Below are 18,272 nucleotides of genomic sequence, written 5' to 3'. Positions count from 1 at the left end.
GGGTTTTTTCAAGATTTAGTAACTGTTTAAATGTGTATGCTGTAATTAACGTAAGGTTTATGCAGGCCTATGTGTAAAAATGTTGATAAATGTGAATAACCACTAACTGACTTTTGATATTAATCTGCAGATGTGGCATGATCTACATGGACCCTCTGCAGTTGGGATGGCAACCACTTGTAGCATCATGGATGCAGACAGGATTTCCAGAAAACCTCAGTTCAAAACAGAAAACTATGATTGGGGTAACTATAATATTATACACTGTATGAAAATCACAAAATGGGAAACGTTTAAATATTTCTTTCTTTCATTACAATTTCCACCCTGTGTTTCGGCAGCATCCCACTGCCTTCATCAGGGGATGTAGTGTGCCACTTGTGATGAAAGCAATAAATGTATAATATTATAATAATTTAAAACAAGCGTGTAACCAGGACAGGTTTGATATGTGTGAATGAAATCTATTTTGGCAACATTTTCTTGTTTGCAGTATTGACTTTGAACAAAATTAAATATTGGCTATAAACTTTACTACATGTAGTTCATTATCAAAATTATTCTGTCCAAACATTTCTTTCAGTACTCATGTAAAATATTTAAACAGGGCATCATCAGTTATTTATACTGATCAAAAGTTAAAGATCAGAATGGATTGATTAATAAAAAAATATAAACAGATTGAAAATAACATTTTAATTTCAAGTAACTTGCATTTATTTATATTATTTTAATAATGATTTAAAAAACTGGGGTGATGCAAAATTTAGACCCTAACCCCAACACTACCAATACCTTCCATACAAGTTGATTTAATCAAGATATAAAAAAAAGTATTGCAGTTTTCTTCTATATTATATATACAAAAAAAGAAGAAAGAAGCTTAGACTAAAGCTAGTAAATGTACCGAGTGATATCAGTATATGTGCATATAAATACAATGTCATGAGAATAATTAACACCTTTTGTATTTCTTAATGGAATGTAACATTAAAAACAACTTTATATACAAAAACAGGTACTATTATATAGCATTTGTAAATTTCTTTATGTTGCAACATAACGTCGGTCAGTAGTTTACTGTTTTATTGTACCAAACCAAACAATTATTTTTAGTACTTTAATTACTATCATGTCATATACATTTCATTATATTATGTTGTTAATTTTGTACGTTAGTATTATTAATTTTGTAAATGATCCACAATCTTTGTAAAATCTTTGTTGGAAATGTTTTATTCTTATTTGCCATAAGACATATGGAAATAAAACTAATCACAATTGAAATGTTTTAGTATTATTAATTTTGTAAATGGTCCTCCATCTTTGTAAAATCTTTGTTGTAAACGTTTTATTCTTACTTGCCATAGGACATATGGAAATAAAACTAATCACAATTGAAATGTTTTAGTATTATTAATTTTGTAAATGGTCCACCATCTTTGTAAAATCTTTGTTGTAAACCTTTTATTCTTATTTGCCATACTTAAGACATATAGAAATAAAACTAATCACAATTGAAATGTTTTAGTATTATTAATTTTGTAAATGATCCACAATCTTGTAAAATCTTTGTTGTAAACATTTTATTCTTACTTGCAATAAGACAGATGGAAATAAAACTGTAATCACACTTGAAATGTTTTATTTTGATTTCTCTTAGCTTTTGTTTGAGTGGATTCTGCCACCATGTTTGAATTTTGTCTCCAAGAACTGCAAACACCTTTTGTCTTGTCACCTGATGCACGTCACTATGAGCATGCTCAAACTCTACGACTGTTTCATGGATGATGTCAGGTTTGTATTCTTGTTGTATTGTAATCCTTTTTTTCTTACCTTCTGGTGTGTTTTTATGGACACTGTTTTTTGTATAGTTTATTGCGACAAATTTTAGCCTATATATGTCCCTAATTTTGTTGGACTGGATACAAGAAGCTGCAGAAGTATATCATTATTTATTAATTCATTTTGAATTCATTTTGATCAATGATAAAATTTTTAGTATGGGTTAACTTTTTTACTGTTCCTAATTGCTATGTAAAAATAAAGTTATAATTAATTAATGTATACATATGCATCACCTATTTTTATTGCAATGACATAACCAGCAACAGTCTACATCAGTATAGTTTAATACAGGGTTGAAAAATAGCAGTCGCCCATGTTGACCTTTATTGGCTAAGGGCAACTAAGAATTTTACAAAGATAGTCACGTTGGGCGACGATTTTAGGGTCTGACGAGTATGGTACCAGTTAAAAAAGAAATGCACTGAAACTGAATTGAATGTGACAAAACACACTGTGTCTGTGCTGGTGCGAACTACAGCAGCAGAAGACAGAACATGCTCTATATTTTGACAGCACCAGACTCAGCTTCTGTGGTTTTGGGATGGGTCTTTCTAAAATAGAGCTCAAAATTAATTGCAGACATACATGTATTTTTAAAATCTGGAAGTTGTCGGCTTATTGGAATAGACTGGATACGCCATAATTATCTAGTATACCTACTTTTTGACAATTGTTATTCAATGTTATGGCAAAAATGAACCATATTTAATTATATTATTCTGGGACAAAATAAAAATCTATCTTGTAGTTTTAACTCACACTAATGTGAGCACATACACACACATAAAAATAACAATGGAATTTTCCATTACTACAAGGATTATTCCAAAGGTCATTTAATTGATTGTTGTTATAAGTTCAAGCGATGTGCATAAAATAAGAACAGATCAGATCTAAAGTCTTGACACCAAGACTTACATGATGACATAATCGTCCAAAAATTACTGTAATAGACAAGAAGTAAGTTGTTATGCTCTGTAATATGATAACAATGTACATTGTATATGTTGGTAAAATGTGGGGTTTTTTTTAACAGATTTATTTTTGCTTTGATATTTATTTTATTAATAGTCTACTACTGTAGCATTTACAATATCCAAATTAAACGCACGCACACGCACACACATTATTACATTTTACTGGGGCAGAACATTTCCATTTTTAAGCTATTGTCCGTTTGCGTCAAAAGGGAAGCGATGAATTGGCCTGTAACTTCATAATGAATAAAGATAAAATTGATATAAAAAAACATACTAATTTATTAAGTTTTAAACCCATGCCATCTCTAATTTGTTTTCTTTTCTGTTTTTTCTTCTTCTTTTTTTGGGGGGTGGGGGGTGGGGAGAGGAGATTTCAGGGTAAATTAAAAAACAAATTCTTTACAAATTACCATCAAACTGCATGTATGTTAAATCTTCTTTTCTGATACATGTTATAAGACAATTGATGTAACATCCAAAGTAATATGAACAACAAAACCTTAATACTTAATTAAGCAGGGCCATATTCTGTACAATGCAGAGTTGAATTATCATTTGGCAAAATAGTGTATGATTCCATGGATCTCTATCTGGTGCTTCATGTATAGGAGGACAGCCACTCCTGAGGAAATCATTTGCTGGAAGTTTGACACCTCTTGCATCACCACAAAATAAAAGTTTTATTTCATCCCTCTTGCGTTGTCACAAAGAGGACTGCCACTCACTGCTACTAAAGCATGCACAGTTCTACCTTTAGATTCTTTGTACTGCATTATCTTTTACTTCAGAGACAATACAAGTCAAGCTGCATACCTTTGCTGTTCTAGCATTTTGTCTTCACCCCTGTATTAAAATGAGATTTATTCTGTATAATTTAATGGTACTTTGTAAAAAAAAAACCTTTTTTATTTATACTGGATTTCTTTTCTTTTTTAAATATTATTTGAGTTGGTATGGGTTTAAAACTTAAAAATATGTTTTTATATGAATGTTAACTTTATTCATTATGAAGTTACATGCCAATTCATCGCTTTCCTTCATCTCAACTTGTAACTATTATAATAGTATTTTTATTATGATGTCGTACTATGGTACATTTTTATTACTTATTCAACACTACATTTTATATATTGCAAATGTTATTGTCATATTTTAGTTATGAATAGTGATATAGAAAGTATCTGTTTCATACGTACAGTGACTTTCCAAATTCATTGTAGTTTCTTCTAACAATACATGTACGTGTATACAGTCAAACCTTTATTAAGCAACCTTCGAAGAATTATGTCACTAAATGTTCTTTTAAGCTACATGTAGGACAGTTGTTAACACTGGTCAGTTCGGGAGAATAGTAAGATGGCCTATTGAAAAAAGGGCTATTCCATACATTTTACAGTAAATTTGTACCATTTTAGATGATTTAGGAGAAAAATAAGGTGTCCTGTTTTTAAATGTGGTTGCTTAATCAAGGTTGCTGCGTTTAGGTTTTAACTGAATAGCTATTCCCTTTCATAATAATGTGTAGGTGGTGGTATTGTAAGATAATTAAAATTAATGGTTGAAAACATTACTAACTTTGAGGTGTGAAGAAATATAAATACTACCGACAACAAGAAGAAAAGTAATATATACTCTTCAAAAAAAGTAGGGGAACCTGAAATATTAAAACATGTTTTGACCACAGACATCCTAGTAAAGAATGTTCAGGTCTGTTTATCAACACACCGAAACACATAACGTAGTTTTCACATGCATCATGTACACGTGCATGGGGTGTCATTCTTGATTTGACAATTTCCAAGGTCCATTAATCACTGTGGAACATTATTTCTGTCAATCCTTTTCATTCTGTTAATCATACAGTTGTTATTGTTTTGTTTTTAGTAATTTTTATTGTTTAAATTTGTGGTAAATAATTGAACCTGTCTCACAGATTTGTCCATGCATTTTATGGTGTAGAAAATTCTTGCTTGTAAACATGTCACATTCTAATCTAAAAAAACTGTTTCTAAAGAGAGAGAGAGAGAGAGAGAGAGAGAGAGTGAGAGAGTGAGTGAGTGAGTGAGTGAGTGAGTGAGTGAGTGAGTGAGTGAGTGTGAGTGAGTGAGAGAGAGAGAGAGTGAGAGTTATTTTTTAAAATGTTTTGCTGTTATTATATTTTTTGTCATTATCAACCATAAATTACATTCTACACCCCAGACTTACATACATGTATGTATGACTACTACCCTGACTTATTAAAATAAAATTATACTTAAAATTATATAGTTACCATTATTTTGAGACCCAGCAACCAGTATATTTGAACTGTTAAACATTGATTAACTGATTGATTAATTAATTGATTAATTAATTCATTCATTCATTCATTCATTCATTGAATTAATTAATTAATTCATTCATTCATTTATTCTTTAATGCATCTGATTCACAGCAGACGGTTTTTAATTCATATTCATATCCCTTCTGATGTATTTCTGAATGATAGGTCTTTTCTTCTGTTTTTTTAACATAAATGTCTGTTACTGTTTATCAAAGCTAACTGTTTTTGTAATACAGAAAAATCGGGCTAGTTGATATGCCCACAGCAGTAATTGATGAGTAAGTAACATCACACGTGTTTGCTGTTTGTGTTATCCTTTGTGTTTTTAAGCCACTGGTGTTGGGTATTTTGTGTATATTATGTTAACTACATTTAAGATATCTAAAACATTTGTTCCATGACAAGTATATACAGGTCATAATCATCCGTATCGCATGCTATTTTACTAACATTAATGATTAATATTTTTCTATATCAAATCTTAACACACAAATTCAATATTCATAATAAAACCCTTGGAATTAAGTTTTTTCCAGCATTATAAATAACAAGAATATTAATAAAAATATTTAAACATAAGGAATTAGGTGGGTTTTTTTTATATCAAGACAATTGTTTTATTATGAAAAATTTAAGATTATTAAAATCTGGACCAGAAAAAAAGAGAAGTTTTTATTTATAAATTATATGAAGCACCGTGGAAATTAAAACTGACAGATACATGTATATGTGTGCTATGTGTATTAATTTACACATGGACATGTAACTGCCGAAGTATTCATATGACATACATGTATATGTGTGCTATGTGTATTAATTTACACATGGACATGTAACTGCCGAAGTATTCATATGACATACATGTATATGTGTGCTATGTGTATTAATTTACACATGGACATGTAACTGCCATACATGTATAGTAATTTACACATGGACATGTAACTGCCGAAGTATTCATATGACATACATGTATATGTGTGCTATGTGTATTAATTTACACATGGACATGTAACTGCCGAAGTATTCATATGACATATGTACTTGGCACTTAATTCTCACTTTGTCCCCCATCCATATATATATATCTATCTAGCCTGCACTAGTTTGATGTGTACAAAAATGTATTTATATAAATACATGTATATTCAATGTGATTTCTAATTTTAACTTTTTATATTTACTAATATTTATTTTCAGAAATAAAATTGATTTCATGCAACTGCTCTATTATACTATGATAATGATCTTACTAAAAACGTGTATATTCTAAACAACTAATAGGTTTTTTTTAATTGATATATGATATATGATAACTGATAATTTATATATTTTATTATATAGTATCCTTCTGTATTGGTTAAAATATATTGTTAATGCAAATTCATTAATGCTCCAAACTTGATGTATCCAAATCTATAATATATTCTATATAAAAATATATTTTATCCTGTGAACAATATATACCCCGGTATATTGTATTGTTTGAAAACTATATTAAATATTTTTTTAAATATATTTATCCTATAAAATATATTCTCAGAAAACGATAATACATTCAAACCTTGTCAAAACTGATATATTATATTCTGTGAATGCTATATTTTGTGAAAACTATATATCCTATCCTATGAAAACTATATTCTATCCTGTGAAAACTATATTCTATCCTGTGAAAACTGTATTCGATCAGGACTGTGAAACTATATTATTCTATCCTGTAAAAACTATATTTTCGCTCTCTAAAATATTCTTTCCTGCAAAAGCCCTCTATATTCTGCCATGTGAAGGGTACAGGTATATATCCTATCCTATTAAAGCTATATTATATTCTGCCCTGTGTGCCAATTGCACTGAATCTGAAAGAAACTTGCCTTTGTGGTGGTAGTATGTTTTATAGTTCTTAAACTATGGCCCATGCACAACCCATGTTTTAAAACCATATATATACAACTATATACAACTCGATCTGTACATTTTACATACAATTAAATGTTTATGTCTGTAGACTTAATTTGAATTTCAGATTATAAATATTTTTATAAATACAGATTCATACATCCAACAGCTAACCTGCAATATGTTACAATTAATATGTTGACCAAGGTAATATAAACTATTTCTTATTTATTTTATATGGTTCAGAAAAGGTAATTCTTGGCTTCGCAAATGCAGACCATATATTTGTTTTGTACTGTTGGTGGTTTTTTTTGCTTACGGCACACTGGAATGATTTCAGCTTTTTGTAGATAAATAATAATAAAATGACCATAACTTATTTTCCACTATAGTCTGAATGTATGGTTAGAGTTAAATGTATGCTCCTTAATATGAGATAATCTTGAATCTTTACAACTTAATGATATAATGCCTATCTCTTTTGGTGCAGAAAACATGGCTGTACAATAGTAACTGTTTCATGTTAATGATGTTCTAATGTCAACCCTGTTATGCAGGAAATATGGTCCTACTAATAACTCTTTCATATTAATGATGTTCTAATGTCAACCCTGTTATGCAGGAAATATGGTCCTACTAATAACTATTTCATATTAATGATGTTCTAATGTCAACCCTGTCACGCAGGACACATGGTCCTACTAATAACTATTTCATATTAATGATGTTCAGATTTCACCATTGTCATGCAGGAAACAGACAGGATCTAGCTTGTCTGAGATGCTTGGATTGTAATAGATCAAACCACCTCAGTGGATGTCTTTTTTTTTTTTTTTTTTTTTTTTTTTTTTTTTTTTTTGCTTTTCCCAACCAGTGTCCCATGCTTTGTATAGCAAAATCTGTGAAATATGTCCTGTCCTGTCTCTGGAAAAGTGCTTATTAAAGATTCCTTGTTGCTAATAAAAACAAATGTAGTGGGTTTCCTCTAAGACTGTGTGTCAGAGTTACCAACTCTCTGTCCCAGATCAAGTCACTGGCCATACCAGAGACTGGACCTAAGACATATGTGCCTGAAACCATAGCTGTATAGAGTTAATAGAGTTCCAAGTCCAAGTCTGAGTCCGAGAGTTACCAAATGTTTGACATCAGTAGTCATTGATTAATTAATAAATGTGCTCATGTTTGACATTCAGTGGCCATTGATTAATTAAACAATGTGCTTCTGTGGTATTGTTAAACAAGACAGACTTTCTCTTTTAATTGTCACACAGGAAGGTTGGTCAGGATGACGAGGATGAGGATGAGGATTTTGAGGAGGAGGAGGATCAACCGCAGCAGCAGGATGAGGAGAAGAAAGACACTGCTGAGGACGTGATCCTGCAATCACTGGACACGATGACACAGAAGATCATCGAGGAGCAGACCAACATGCTCATCAGCTACTTCTTCTTCTCCGTCGTCTGGTCTGTCGGCGCCACGCTCGATACCAACTCCAGGATCAAGTTTGATGAGTTCTTCAAGACACTCTGCGAGATGGAAGGATCCTCAGCAAAATATCCAAAGTATACAGAGAGGCTAAATTTAAAGCTGAATTGTTATATATTATATTGTTATTAAATAGCCTTTTAGAATAAATAATTTAGAATAATAAATAAATAAATAAATAAAGTTTTTTTTTAAACCCAGTTTGTGGTGAAACGATCTTCAACAAAATATCCTGGGTACAGCTAGAGGCTGAATAAGGCTGCAGTAATAAATATTGTCTTGTTATATAATAACCATTTGGAACAAATAATTGACAAGTTTTTCAAAACACTGTTTGAGGTAAAAGGATCCTCAGCAAACATTCCTAGAGAGAGAGAGAGATAGAAAGAGAGTGAGAGAGTGTGAGAGAGAGAGAGAGAGAGAGTGAGAGTGAGAGAGTGTGAGAGTGTGATTGAGTGTTAGTTGAATATAGTCTTATTCAGCTTACCGTACTAGCACAACAACAATGCTATACGACCTTGAGTTATAACCTCCACTGCAGAATTATCTCCCCTTGCCGGATGTATAACCTACACCCGCGCATGGGTAGACCGTATATCCTCGTTTTTGATTCTTCAGTCCTCCATTGCAGTCGTGTTCGAGTTCTGTAGTAAAATTTTTGTTAAATTGTTTATTAATTTGTAATTTTGTTTTACTCTGTCATACGAGGTCTTTTGGGTGATTTACACAGGGGGTTAGTGTCTGACACGTCTTCCTCAGGCTCCAACCGGTTGGTTGTGTGTGCCGAGGTGGGTTGTCTTAAACGACTGCCCCAGTTTGATCAGCATTTGTTATGTCGGGCATGTCGTTCTTGTTGTTTTGAACGCCAGTGTCATATCTGTGTAAAATGGTCCCCTTCCATGTGGGGGAAGCCTAAGAAGCTGTCAAAAGATGCCGAGCGTAAGAGGATGATTAGACGTGAACACGATGGGCGGAGCACAGTGGCAACCTCTGGGGGCGTGCTCCATACCGATTTGCCGTCGTTCGGCAAGTCGGTGTCCAGTTCAAAGAGCTTGCGGACAAGTGGTAGGCGCAAGGGCGCCTCCTCGTCTGTTCGCCATCTTCATGGTGATACCAGTAAACCCAAAGCGCCGCTTGGCACGGAGGGGGCGCTGTTGCTCCCTGCTTCAGCTGAAGGTTTCTTCCAGGTCGGGCTCCATTCCACCTGGGGATTTGCTTTTGCCTCCGTCGTGCAGTCGTGGCAGGAACGACTGTGTCTCTCAGTTCCGACTCACATCTTGCTGATGGGGGCAGGGTTATCGGTCCTTCTGTGGAGGGGTCGATTAGCTCTAGAATGAAGTCCACTTCGCGGCGCCGTTTGTCTCACCAGATTTCTGGTGCAGGGTTGGTCGTGGCGTCTGAGGGCACCATTTCGGCCAACACGTCTTTCTGTGCTACTTCAGTGATCGAGCCACTTGGCGAAATCGCGAAGTCTCATGTTGTTTCGGTCACAGAGCCGGCTGGCGTTGTTTCGGGTGCGACGCCAGTGGGTGTCCCTTCTGTTGTTGGGGTGCCTGTACAGCGTCATCAACTTTTAGATTGTTCGCATGTGGCTACGTCAACTGGCTTGGCTAATCCACACGTATGTTGGGTTCAGAATTCGGTGCAGGATTCGTCCGTGTACGAATTTCTTGACGGTCCGGTTCAACCGACACCACCAGTCCCGTTGTCTGCTTCGGCAGGGATCAGGGAAACTGCAGCTTTCTTGGGTGCGCCTGTGTCTACACCGATGGTCAATCCGGACCTGTCAGATCGGGGTAGAGGTTCCAGGCGTTATCCCTCGACTGCGTGGGCGGAACCTTTCGTTCAGGGTCCGATGGTTTCGGGTCGCCCTCAGGGGCGGACTCGGGAGGGACTGTTTCTCTTTTTGAGAATTTCATGGGCTGGCTAGGGGAATCACCTCCACCAGTCCCTCCACCGCTGGGGTTTCCAGCGAGACCGGGGTTGGACCAGTTTGCAGATTCGGCCGGTCCCCATCGTCCTGCCCATGCAGTTTCATTTCTGCTATGGTCAGCGCATCCCTCCGAATCAGTGTGTGGTTCGGGGCAAGGGTCGGCACCAGGTTCGGTGCTCGATGAGATTCCCAATTTGGCCGATGGTACGCCAGACGGCGATTATGATTACCAGGCGGTTATTGGTTTTGTACGGGAACAGGTCTGACTGGTGTGCGCGGATGCAATTCCGTCGGAGGAGGCTGTTCAGTCTTACAAGGGTTTTTCATTTGGAAACCAGCCTTTAGTGACGGACGCTCCGCGGCAGGATTTCGGCTTGCCGTTAGCGCACGAGGCGCATAAATCTCTTGCGAAGATTGATGCTTTGATTGTGGGTAGCGATCGTATTTTGGGGACTTCCTTCCTTTCACATCCAGCGGTCGTTTCCGCTAGGGTGAAGGCAGACTGCCACCCATCTCCTAATGTCAGTGTGCCACTCACGGATTTAGAGACTTTGGAGAGGTTATCTAAACTTCTTTTTCAAGTCAATAACCATTTAGGTACGTTCCTATTTGGGTTAGATAAAGCAGTCACGGGTCTTCCGCCGATGGCTAAGGGTTGTTTGTTGGTGGCTTCTAAAGCCTCTCATCATGTCGCTCATCTTGCTGGGCGTGTTTTTGCCAACAGTCTACTTCTGCGTCGGGATCACTACCTGGTGGGACTGAGAGCGACGGGTGTGGTTAAAACCTACTTTCGTAGTCGCTCAGTAAGGGAAATCTTACTTTTTGGGACCAATTTTAACTTGGCCATGGACCAAGAAGCGGCGAAATTCGTCCCTGCTGCTCAGTCCCGAACTGCTCGTAAGTGCCAGGCGGTGTCTACTTTTAAGCCTCCACGTGTTAAGAAATCGACTTTTCTTGACAGTTATCAGATCCCTGTGGTATCTGATTCGGGCGTGCAGTCGGGTAATGCCTGTAGTTCATCGAAACAGGGATGTTTTCGGGGGAAGCCGGTACGTTTTCGTGGTTCAGCTCGGGGCAATGCGCCCAGGGGTGGGAAGCAGCCGGGATGAGTGTGCGTAGACAATTGACATCTGCTTACGGAGGTTCCGTTAGCAGATCTACCTGTGAGGGGCAGATTGCACCATTTTGTTCAAAGTTGGTGCGAACTGCCAGATCTGGACCCATGGGTTTTGTCAGTTGTCCGCAACGGATACAGAATTCCGTTTTCATCACCCCCTCCACTGACGTCCTCCCCCCGGTTACCTGCAGTACCGTCTGTCGACAAATGAGTACTGGTGGAGAAGATGGTTGTCGAGTTTCTTGACAAGAAAGCCATCCAGGAGGTAGATTTGGGCACTCCGGGATTTTATTTCCATCTGTTCTTCGCCCAGAAGAAGAATGGCGAGTGGTGACCAATTCTAAACCTGAAGCCGCTGAATTCTTACGTCGTTATTCCATCTATGAAGATGGAGACGGTTCAGTCTGTTCGCGCTTTGCTTCAGGTGGGGGAATGGGCAGCGTCCATCGATTTGAAGGATGCTTACCTGCATGTTCCAATCCATCGGGATTTTTGGAAGTACTTGTGATCGACATGATTCTCCGATTGGGGTTTATTCCCAATTGGGTCATGTCGGAATTAGTGCCAACGCAGGTTTTCACTTATCTCGGGGTGGTTTTCAACCTTGTGGAGGCGTCCGTTCTTCTGATGGATTTGCGACTTCACAATTTCATGACGTTGGCGCAACGTCTTCTGGTGGAGCAAAGTGCGTCAGTGTGTAGGCTCCATGTGTTGATAGGCCATCTCGAATCGCTGGCGGCACTGAATGTGCGATTCAAACGGTTCAAGAGACCACTTTAATGGCATTTGTCCCAAGTGTGGGATGGTCTCAGCTGGGATTTGGTGATACCATTTGGGTATATCCCAGGCCGTATATCCCAGGCCGCACTTGTCTCCATTTCAGGACTGTTATTCGACATCATCAAATTTTGTTGAGGTCGGACAACACATCGGTTGTTGCGTACCTCAATCAGTGGGGAAGGCACCAAATCCCTGTCATTGAGTCTTGCGGCTTTGGAGATTCTGGAATGGTGCGACGATTGGGGAGTGGTGTTATCGGCCAAACACATTCCTTCGTCCATGGACGTCTTGGCGGACGCTTTGAGTCGTCGTTCCCCGGTTCAGACGGAGAGGATGTTGCACCAGACGGTGGCTTATCGAGTTCTTCAGTTGTGGGGGAGTCCTCAATTCGATATGTTTGCCACTCGCCTGAACAATCAGTTGCCGGTGTTTGTATCGCCGGTACCAGACCCACTGGCACTGGAGTACGATGCGTTGAGCATGGACTGGACGGGACTGGATTTTTATGCCTTTCCCCCTCCAGTTCTGCTTGGCAAGGTTCTGGCAAAGATCAGACGGCAACCTTGTCGTGTTACGCTTGTAGCTCCGAGTTGGGCAGCTCAAGCCTGGTTTCCTCCGCTCCTGTCACTTTTAGTGCAGGAGCCGGTGCGGTTGCCATTGATACCTGATCTGCTCAGTCAGAGACTGCGTCGGACAGAGTGGCATCCGAAGCCGGAGGTTTTCCGACTTCACACATGGTGGTTGTCGGGGTTTCTCTCCAAAACAGAGGCTTTTCTAAACGGGTTGCTGAGCTCGTCTCCTCTTCGAAGCGCCAGTCTACGGAGAGGGTCTACCAGTGTCACTGGTGCGCTTGGGTTCGTTGGGCGACTGAGAGGGACGTGGATCCCTTGTCGCCTACTGTTAATGACTTAGCCGAGTACTTTCTGGCTCTTGTCCAAAAAAGACAGCTGAAGGTTCAAACAGTGAGAAGTCACCGGTCGTCCATTTTCACTATCTGAGGCAGTGTGGACATCAAGATTTCTCAACGAATCTCGTGTTGCATGACTTGCTTAAGTCGTTGCAAAACACGGTTGAGAAGCCTTCCATTTTGCCTAAATAGAATGTTTTTCTGGTTCTGCATGCACTCAAAGGCAAGCCCTACGAGCCTTTGAAATTCGCCAGTCTTTGTCATTTGACGTGGAAAACTTTGTTTCTGGTCTCACTAGCGGCTTGCCGTCATATTAGTGAGATTTATGCTTTTTTGCATGATTTGGTGGATTACAATACGGATGGGTCAGTTACGTTACGTACTGATCCTGTTTTCGTGGCTAAGAATCAGGTGCCAGGGGAAGAGTTTCCTCCGGCCATCATTCAGTGTTTATCTTGTACGCTTTCTGCGGATAATTCTGATAGACTTCTTTGTCCGGTGCGGGCTTTGAAATTCTATTTGGAGCGTACTAGAAATCTCTGGCAAAACACTAAGAGACTGTTTATCTCTTTCACACACCAACCAGGAGACATTACGAAGAATGCTTTGTCGAGATGGATTGCTGCAACCATCAAACTGGCATATGAGAAGGCGGGTGATCATGTTCTGCGGAATTTCTCCGTTCGACCTCGGGCGATTTCTGCTTCCCTTAATTTCCATGATTCTTTGGACATTTTCAAGGTCATGAGTGAGGGGTTTTGGAAAGGTCACCACACGTTTGACCGGTTTTATTTCCGTGATGTAGCTGTTGGTCTGGACGGAACTCGGCGGATTCAATCGGTCATTGCAGGGCAGCAAGTCATTTCAGTGTGCAGAGCCACGAGTAGGGGGCGACCCTTATTTCATCTGGCGGCAGTCTTTCTGGGAGATAGTTCTCCACCTCCTGTTTGGAGAGTGGGGGCTGGATGGTTGACTATCTGGGGCAGTCGAGTGTCTTTTACCATTACTTGGTGTGCGGGTTTCCTCACCTTGTTAACTTGGTTTACATTTAATTGGGGTTGATGTGGGTTGCTTTTTCACTGTATCATTACTTGAGACAAACACTACTGGTTGAATGGGTAAGTCCTCCTTGTTTTCTTACCTCCTGCCTTTAATGTTAAATTCTCGTGCTTTAACGGTGTTATATCATGTCTGTTATAGCATTGTTGTTGTACTAGTATGGTAAGTTGAATAAGACTATTAGAAAATTTGTTTCTAATTTTCATTATTATTCATACTTACCTAGTACTAGCACAACAACCGTTACCTCCCACCCGCCCCGAGGGAGGTCGTGTTTGATTCAGTCATTCCGGACTTTGAATCGATAACGAGGATATACGGTCTACCCATGCGCGGGTGTAGGTTATACATCCGGCAAGGGGAGATAATTCTGCGGTGGAGGTTATAACTCAGGGTCGTATAGCATTGTTGTTGTGCTAGTACTAGGTAAGTATGAATAATAATGAAAATTAGAAACAAATTTTCTAAAATAATTTATAATAGATAATTGACAAGTTTTTCAAAACTCTGTCTGAGATGAAAGCATCGTCTGCAAAATATCCTAGGTAGATAAAGGCTGAATAAGATTGTAGTCTTTAGTATTTATTATTTAATTAATCATTTAGAATAGACTGTACTCCATCATATATTTTTGGCTGATGTGGTATTACTCACCATCTGAAGAATTATGTTTCATGACTTTTCCAAGGTGCTGTGATATCCTAGTTGGAGACATAATTTAAAGTCATATTGTCCAGTATTTTATTATTGTTTACTCATTTGGAATAGATCACTGACAAGTTTTTCAAGACATAGTGTGATATGGAAGGACCCTCAGTGAAATATCCTAGATAGAGAGACATTTATTAAAGCTGTTGTTTAAAGGGTTTTTTATTTAATAATTTAGAATCGATCATCTATGTTTAACTTAATCATTTGGTTGGTGCTAAACTAGACATCAACTTGGTAAAGTTTGATGAGTTCAAGACCTTGTGAAAGATTAACAATCTTCACCAAAATATATCCTAAGGCAACAGGCAGATTAATGCTATTTTTATTATTTAAAAATTTTGAATAAATCATCCATGTTAATAGTTCTGTTAGGGTTAAAATAGAAACCAATTCGAGGATTAGTTTGATGAATTTTCAAAACTGTATGTGAGATGACAGGATCCTTATTGCAAAATATCCTAGGTAGACAGGGGCTAATTAAAGCTGCAGTTTCAAGGATATTATTGTCTAAGCATTTACCTTTCAATATTAATTCCAAGTTTTCTTTGCAAACGGACCCAGTCAATCTCAGAAGTATGAATTAGTACAATAAAATTATTTTAGTTTGATATTTCACTTTATTGCATTAATTTATGTACTCATAAATGTCAAGTCATGTCATCTAGTAATTAACTGTTAAACATTTTTTTTTACTTCTTTGTAGACCAAAAGAATTGAAGTTTTCCAGAGGATTGATGATTCCCAAGAAAGGAACTGTTTTTGACCATGTTTACATCAAGCGCCAGTACGGATCATGGAACTTGTGGAGCAGTCTTGTCAAACCTATGAACATCGACTCAAAAGCAGATGTAAGTTCCTCACATTAAACCCAGTATTGCTTTTTAAATCTCTGTTACGTTTGCTTTTAAAAGATATTGTATGGTAAGGGCATTGTGACGGAAACGTTTTTCCTTTTTTAAAATAATTTCCCCCCATATTTTTTCAATTTAGGTGAAATTAGAGATTGTTATTATAATTGACATAAATGCTTTATAAATTATATTCTGTATGTGTTTGTATCAGTTACAAGTATAAAAAAAAGTCTATGCTTGTTACATAACAAGTATCATTCTCATGATAAATGCAACTGAATATTTTTAAATAGGGTTGACAAGTTTTAAAACCCATACAATTTTACCTGCTATTAAGACACTATTTTAAAAAAATTATATATAGAGAGCATGTATCTTTCTTACCAAAATGCTTGTTTTGCATTTATAGTAATATCACATATAACATGTTACGTGGGTGATCTATAGCAACAGACTCAAGGATATCCACCCTGTGTTTTCCGGTGTGCTGACACATATTGGTGTTTTCATAACTTGTGCAACTTTTGTTTTGTTGGCGATGCAATAGCTTAGTTTAATTTAGTTGCTGCTTTATAAGTTTTAAGCCTATAAATTGTGTGCCTAGAATGTCATGATTGAGAGTTTGTGTGTGTTTGGCTTGTTTGATTAAATTAATAGAATGATGTGTGATATGACAATGATTTCAACTTTTGTGTTTAGTTCAAATGTTAAGGTTTTACATGTAGCTGCAGTTGTCATAAACTATAATTAAGTCTTAGATGAATGAAACTTGGTTTACAGTTGCACCTATATAATGCTCATTTTAATGCATGTTTAAAAAAACAAAAATAAAATAAAATTTTAGTTTTTGATTGAAATACTAGGCATTCAGCTTAAATGTTATGTTTTTGCATATAATTCCACGTGTCACAAGCTATAATTTAATCCTAGATCAATGAAACTTGGTTTACAGTTGCAACTTATATAATGTTCATCTCATTGCATTTTAGTTTTTTGTTATAAAATTAATTAAAAATTAAATTTTTTTTTTTAAATGCATTGAAGTGAACATCTATGAATGCAACTATGAGTGACGCCAGTCATAATCTTTCTTTACAATGTGTGGAGAAAAAACAAAAAAAAAACTCTTTAAAATGACTGTCACATTATTGTAACAGGTTGAAAAGATTTTCTTGTTTTGGGTCATTAGTTAACATAAATATTTTGTGTGTTTTCAGCTGAATTCTTCCTTTAATATTTTGAAGAAAAAAAATATTCTTTTAAACATGCTTTATATTAACTGAAGAATTGATTAACTTTGATCTTTCTAGTATGTTTTTATAATTTAGTTTAAAATTGCAAAATAAATATACATGTAGATGCTTTACTGTATTAATAACAGCAAAATATTTAATAGGTACATAATAAATATACCAGCATATTATCCTGTATACACTGTAACATAGTCATGTTTTTTAGTCAAGAAAATGCTAGTAAAAATAGAGAGATCTCATTATCCATTCCAAAAACTGATCGATTGAGAAGTTTCCTTTCTTGTACGCATAATCAGATGTTGTGTTTTGAACCATGCAGGATTGAGATTGGGAAACTAAAGCAATGTAGCTAGAGAAAGGACCATCAAAGAGAATGAAGGAATGAATATATAAATAATGTCACCTCATCATTCGCTGATGCTGAAGGACCATCAAAGAATGAATTAAAAACATTATGGTGGATCTGTTGATTGAATTGGTATTGAACACTAAAACATAAGCCTAGTTAAGCTACAATCTAACTGATATGTGTTGAATATCATGCCAAAATTAAATGCTGAGACTCGTCTGAGATCCAGGATCTGATTCTCATAAGTCAACTATATACATATACGAGAATGGAAACTACTATACCTGATTTGGTGATGTTGACCATGGAAGTGTCTTATTTCTCAGATCAGTTCTCAGATGGGATAATGAAAGCTCTTTATTAATGATAAAATACTGTGTTCTTAACCTGTTTCTTATTCTTCTATGAACAAAGGCGGTGCGAATAGGCTTGTCCTCAGCCAATGAGTTGGTAAGCTTGGATTCTGGGAAAGGAAATAGTCTGTCTCTTACATGCATGAATCATTTCTCTTATTAGCCATCTACACGTATGCCATGCTACTTTAATATATACTAGCACTTATTTTTTGGATCCCACAACTGTTTTTTAGAATATTTTGAAATGCACTAACTTACAAACATTATAAATTGTTTCATTATTTTTATTTTATTTTATTTTTGTTAAAAAAAAGACCACATTGTTATTTCAAAGTAAAATAATTATTTCTTATCATAAACTATATGACTTAATGTTTTCTTTTAAAAATAAGAGTAATTTTTATGTCATATTCAAATTTCA

The 18,272-nt window shown here is 36.6% G+C and overlaps 1 protein-coding gene across 2 annotated transcripts in view; it reads left to right on the top strand.

The window, feature by feature from the left end:
• Window positions 1-18,272, top strand: part of LOC121368032 (dynein heavy chain 3, axonemal-like) — a 168,537-nt gene that overhangs the window by 73,454 nt on the left and 76,811 nt on the right. For both annotated transcript variants that reach the window (XM_041492543.1, XM_041492542.1), the window contains exons 38-41: window positions 131-245; window positions 1,664-1,797; window positions 8,322-8,612; window positions 15,746-15,890. In XM_041492543.1, the coding sequence (XP_041348477.1) occupies window positions 131-245; window positions 1,664-1,797; window positions 8,322-8,612; window positions 15,746-15,890 (685 nt within the window). The remainder of the gene's footprint in view (window positions 1-130; window positions 246-1,663; window positions 1,798-8,321; window positions 8,613-15,745; window positions 15,891-18,272) is intronic.

This window comes from Gigantopelta aegis, chromosome 3 (genome assembly GCF_016097555.1).
Source record: "Gigantopelta aegis isolate Gae_Host chromosome 3, Gae_host_genome, whole genome shotgun sequence".
In the NCBI taxonomy this organism is placed as follows: domain Eukaryota; kingdom Metazoa; phylum Mollusca; class Gastropoda; order Neomphalida; family Peltospiridae; genus Gigantopelta; species Gigantopelta aegis.
This window is presented reverse-complemented; position numbering and strand designations above follow the sequence as displayed.